The sequence below is a fragment of the Heloderma suspectum genome, chromosome 5 (assembly GCF_057233095.1).
Source record: "Heloderma suspectum isolate Gila_16-S chromosome 5, 16-S_ref, whole genome shotgun sequence".
Lineage (NCBI taxonomy): Eukaryota > Metazoa > Chordata > Lepidosauria > Squamata > Helodermatidae > Heloderma > Heloderma suspectum.
The window spans coordinates 2374286-2379620 of record NC_139462.1 but is presented as its reverse complement, the minus strand read 5'-3'; the positions used below and the strand labels follow the sequence as shown (position 1 = coordinate 2379620).

At 48.1% G+C, this 5335-nt stretch overlaps 1 protein-coding gene across 12 annotated transcripts in view; it reads right to left on the bottom strand.

Moving 5' to 3' along the window:
• Positions 1 to 3981: 3981 nt before the first annotated feature.
• Positions 3982 to 5335, bottom strand: part of DCTN1 (dynactin subunit 1) — a 103543-nt gene continuing 102189 nt past the window's right edge. For all 12 annotated transcript variants that reach the window (XM_084855190.1, XM_084855193.1, XM_084855194.1 and 9 more), the window contains 2 exons: positions 5135 to 5224; positions 3982 to 5011 (listed from right to left, as the gene is read on the bottom strand). In XM_084855190.1, the coding sequence (XP_084711316.1) occupies positions 4874 to 5011; positions 5135 to 5224 (228 nt within the window). In that variant the 3' untranslated portion in view covers positions 3982 to 4873. The remainder of the gene's footprint in view (positions 5012 to 5134; positions 5225 to 5335) is intronic.

The window sequence follows — 5335 nt, the reverse complement described above, 5'->3', positions numbered from 1 at the left end:
TCGGAGGCCCCATTTAAGCCTCTCGTTTCCAAGGCCGACCAGCCATTCTGCAGCTCAGGTGGGAATGGCGTGGCCCTTTCCATTGTTAGCCGTGTTGGCTTGGGCCTGCCAGGTCCAGCGGGCCACTCGGTTTTGCAGGTTCAAGAGCAGCCATGGTAAATTAATTCGAAGGCCATTGTGGAAAAGGCCAGCTCTGCCTAAGCTGCTGAACGTTAAGTGTCAGCTGACGTGAGATCTTGGCATTCTGGTTGATAGAAGCGAGCTATCTGAATCTCACTACTAATAGGCTAGCGGGCACCACAGTAGAGAACGTGGAATTGTAACATTATTGGAAGGTTTGGAAGGATGTGCTAAAAATACATGCTGTTTTGTATGTCAAATTGACCTCTGCAGAAAAGTTTCCAGCTACACTTCCCCCTGGATATGCCTTGCTAGGTTCGCAGAACTGAGGAAATTGACATAAAATATGGGAGGGGAGAGATCTGGCCCTTGTCGTTCAGTTGTGTCCGACTCTTCATGACCCCATGGACCATAGCATGCCAGGCCTTCCTGTCCTGCGCTCTCTCCCAGAGCGTGCTCAAGTTCATATTCATTGCATCCGTGATGCTATCTAGCCATCTCATCCTCTGCAGTCCCCCTCTCCTTTTGCCTTCAATCCTACCCAGCATCAGGGTCTTTTCCAGTGACTTTTCTCTTCGCATTAGGTGGCCAAAATATTTGAGCTTCAGCTTCAGTATCTGACCTTCCAATGAGCACTCAGGGTTGATTTCCTTTAGGATGGACTGATTTGACCTCCTTGCAGTCCAGGGGACTCGTAAGAGTCTTCTCCAGCACCACAGTTCGAAAGCATAATTCTTCGGCGCTCAGCCTTCCTTATATTCCAGCTCTCACAGCCATACGTTGCTAATGGGAAAACGATAGGTTTGATTATATGAACCTTTGTCGGCAAGGTGATGTCTCTGCTTCTTACTATGCTGTCTAGGTTGGCCATAGCTTTCCTCCCAAGGAGCAAGCGTCTTTTAATTTCATGGCTACAGTCACCGTCTGCGGTGATCTTGGAGCCCAAGAAAGTAAAATCTGTCACTGCTTCCATTTCTTCCCCTTTTATATGCCAGGAAGTGATGGGGCCAGATGCCATGATCCTCGTTTTTTTAATGTTGAGTTTCAAACCAGCTTTTGCACTCTCCTCTTTCACCCTCAACAAGAGGCTCTTTAGATCCTCTTCGCTTTCTGCCATTAGGGTGGTATCGACTGCATATCAGAGGTTGTTGATAATTCTCCCAGCAATCTTAATTCTGACCTCTGATTCATCCAACCCGGCATTTCTCATGATATACTCTGCATATAAGTTAAATAAGCAAGGTGACAATATGCAGCCTTGTTGTACTCCTTTCCCAATTTTGAACCACTCGGTTGTTCCATGTCTGGTTCTTACTGTTGCTTCTTGACCCTCGTACAGGTTTCTCAGGAGACAGGTAAGGTGGTCTGGTACTCCCATCACTTTAAGAATTTGCCACAGTTCGTTGTGATCCACACAATCAAAGGCTTTAGCGTAGTCAATGAAGCAGAAATCAACGTTTTTCTGGAATTCTCTTGCTTTCTCCATGATGCAGCGAATGTTGGCGATTTGATCTCTAGTTCCTCTGCCTCTTCGAAACCCAGCTTGTACTTCCAGTAGTTCTCTGTTCGCATACTGCTGAAGCCTAGCTTGTAGGATTTTGAGCATCACCTTGCTGGCATGTGAAATGAGCGCAATTGTGCGGTAGTTTGAACACTCTTTGGCGTTGCCCTTCTTTGGAACTGGAATGTAAACTAACCTTTTCCAGTCTTGTGGCCATTGTTGAGTGTTCCAAATTTGTTGGCATATTGAGTGCAGCACTTTAACAGCATCATCTTTTAGGATTTTAAATAGCTCAGCTTGAAGACTGTCATCTCTGCTAGCTTTGTTGTTAATAATGCTTCCTAAGGCCCACTTGACTTCACTCTCGAGGATGTCCGGCTCAAGTTCAGTGACCGCGCTATCATGGCTATCAGGGACATTCAGATCTTTCCTGTATAGTTCTTCTGTGTATTCTTGCCACCTCTTCTTAATCTCATCTGCTTCTGTGAGGTCCCTGCCTTCTTTGTCCTTTATCATGCCGGGCTTTGCACAAAACGTTCCCTTGAGATCTCCGATTTTCTTGAAGAGATCTCTAGTCTTTCCCATTCTGTTGTTTTCCTCGATTTCTTTGCATTGTTCATTTAAGAAGGCCTTCTTGTCTCTCCTTGCTATTCTCTGGAACTCAGCATTCAGTTGGATATATCTTCCCCTTTCTCCCTTGCTTTTCGCTTCCCTTCTTTCCTCAGCTACTTGTAAAGCCTCATCAGACAGCCACTTGGCTTTCTTGCATTTCTTTTTCTTTGGGATGGATTTCGTTGCTGCCTCCTGAACAATGTTACGGACCTCCGTCCATAGTTCCTCAGGCACTCTGTCTATCAGGTCTAATCCCTTAAATCTATTCCTCACCTCCACTGTATATTCATCAGGGATATGATTGAGGTCATACCTGAATGGTTTAGTGGTTTTCCCGACGTTCTTCAATTTAAGCCGAAATTTTGCAAGAAGCAGCTCATGATCTGAGCCACAGTCAGCTCCAGGTCTTGTTTTGACTGACTGTATAGAGCTTCTCCATCTTTGGCTGCAAAGGACATAATCAATCTGATTTCAATATTGACCATCTGGTGATGTCCATGTGTAGAGTCGTCTCTTGTGCTGTTGGAAAAGAGTGTTTGCTATGATCAGCGTGTTCTCTTGGCAAAACTCTATTAGCCTTTGTCCTGCTTCATTTTGTACACCAAGGCCATGCTTGCCTGTTATCCCGGTGATTTCTTGACTTCCTGATCTGGCCCTATCTCAGAGCAATAATAGGATGTTCTGGGCACGCACAATGGCTTGTATTGCTGCTACTACTAGCTTCCCTGGGATAGTTTTGAGTATTTTCCATTCCTTCTTCCCCCTGGTATGGCTTGACTGGAGGCATTTGGAACCTTTGCCTCACTGCACTGATTGGCTATGATGGAGATGAAAAGGATCTGTGACCCATGGGATTGGTAGATGTGAATTTTGCTTTTCATAGTGGCACTGTCTAAATTTGCTAGGAAATACATTCTAAAAACATGATGGGTGTGGGGAGGAAGTTAGGAGAAAGCTAGATCCTCAGAATGAAAATGTAAGAATTGCTTTAACTGATTACCTTGTCATGTATTGATTGCTTTATCAGTAATACTGTAATGCCATTCTTAAACAATTTATATTTTTTGTTTTATTGATTGCTTCCTTATGCCATTTTCTGATGATTCACAATAATTCAAACTTGTAATATCTTCTGTGAAAATTTTTTTTAGGCATTGTGTATCAATAAGCAAACTGATTCATTGCAATTAAAATCTTGGGTTTATATTTTTTGACACTGGTCATGCTTTACCCTCTGACCCACTGGGTTGTAAAAGTGCAAATTCAAACTCAGATTAGGCTACCAAATTAACAAACCTGGCCCATCTCCCACACCAGCCCTTTCCCTCTTGGACTCCCCAACAGGAGCCAGACAAAGGTAGGATATATTGAACAAATAAAACAAGTAAGGCAGGGAAACATATTTTAAGCGGTATGCTTTGCAAGTTAGCACCGGAAGTGCCAGGAGCGTCTTTCCCTTTCCCAGACAAGTACTTCACCATCCTGCCTGTGAGCCTTATTCCTTATTCAAGCTTGCCAGGTGCCTCGTGGTGAGACTCTTGCCTGGCACAAGAGAGACATGCCATTCAGACGGTGAGCTTTTGTTTCAGGTGGGAAGAGGGCACAGGGGGGCAAGGCATGGCCCATCCAGCTGACTCGCCATGACAGGGGGTGCATGTGGCCCCCAACTGCAATAAGGTTGCCTGGGCTACGTGAAAAACACTGGAAACTCCTAATATATGTGGGGAATGACATCACACAGCCCAAGCTTAGTTTAAGTTAGTTTATTTGTCTTGAGCTCCAAGAAGTCAACATGCAAGGTTTCTGCCTCAAGCGCTTGTGGATCTCCAGGCTCAAAACTGCTCCCTCCCAGCAGGAGGTGCTCCTCACTCCCATCAACATGAAACACCAAAGATGGAGGACGCCAGAGGGAGAGGGGAGAGGTTAGTGGCTGTGGACCAAGGTGCTGAGCTGCAGGATTATGAGGCATGTAGTGTTTATGCAAAGAGAAGAGACGCCCCACCCCCGGCCTCTCCTCTGACGAGTACCCAGGTGAGACCAGAAAGATCTGGCTGTTCCAGCTGATAGCAGAGAGACTCGGTCACATCCTTGGTCCTTTCACAATGGCGCCTCCCAAGCCAGGACTGTCAAACAGCATTGGTGAGCAACAGCAAGGGAGTTGAGTGCAAGCATCTTACATTTGCAACTACTGCTGAACTGTGTGGAGAGGTCTGGCAACCTTTTCCTCGATGCCCTAATCTAACCAGTGGGTGAGCAGGGTGTTCTCCCCTGCATGCTTGGTGCTTCCCTCATGGACCTGGCCTCGCAGCATGCCCAAAAGCTGGCAGAGGAGGAAAGTCGCCAAGGAGGAGGAAGCCACAGCACAGGCAGAGCTGAATGGAAAGCCTGGCCCAAGACCCAGAGGCAGCCAGCCAGTGCCCATCAGTAAGACCTTGCGGGCTACACCTGAGAAAGGGTGGCGTGGTCGCTGGCGCCAAAGTGCCTCCCCAGCTGTGGGGGGCACAAGTCAGCCACACGGAACACACACAGGTTCAAAGAGCCAGTAGTGCAAGGAGGGGTTTGCAGCAAAGGGCCATCTGTATTCGGAGAGGCAGCAGAGGGGCTGGGCATGGGGCAGAGGGGAGCAGGGGAAGAGCTCTCTTAGGAGATGAGGCGAGTGTGGAGCTTGTGCAGCTGTTCCGGCGTGAGGACCAGTCTGTGCACCTGGCCGTGGCCTGGCTGGCAGGGGAAGGTCACTTTGCCAATGTAGACAGTGTCGTCCTTCTGCTCCTCTTTGGCCTGGAGGTAAGAGAGCAGCAGGCAGGGGAGTCAGGGATGCGGTGAGCTCACCCACCGCCAGCTGAGTGGGCCTGGGCAGGACCAAAGCGGCCTCCCCTTCCCAGTTCAGGCCCAACCCCTCACCTTCAGGAAGGGAGTGGACGGGAAGGTGCCGAAGTCAGTGGGAACATTGGCTCCAGGGTGCTGGAGGACCGTCTCCTTCATGACTTCATCCTGCAGGAAGGGAAACAAGGCGGTTAGCACTACCTATCCCCACCCCCCAGTGCTTTGCCTCCAATGCCACTCCGGCCTGCTCAGTGCTCAGGAGAGACCAATGGCACAGCT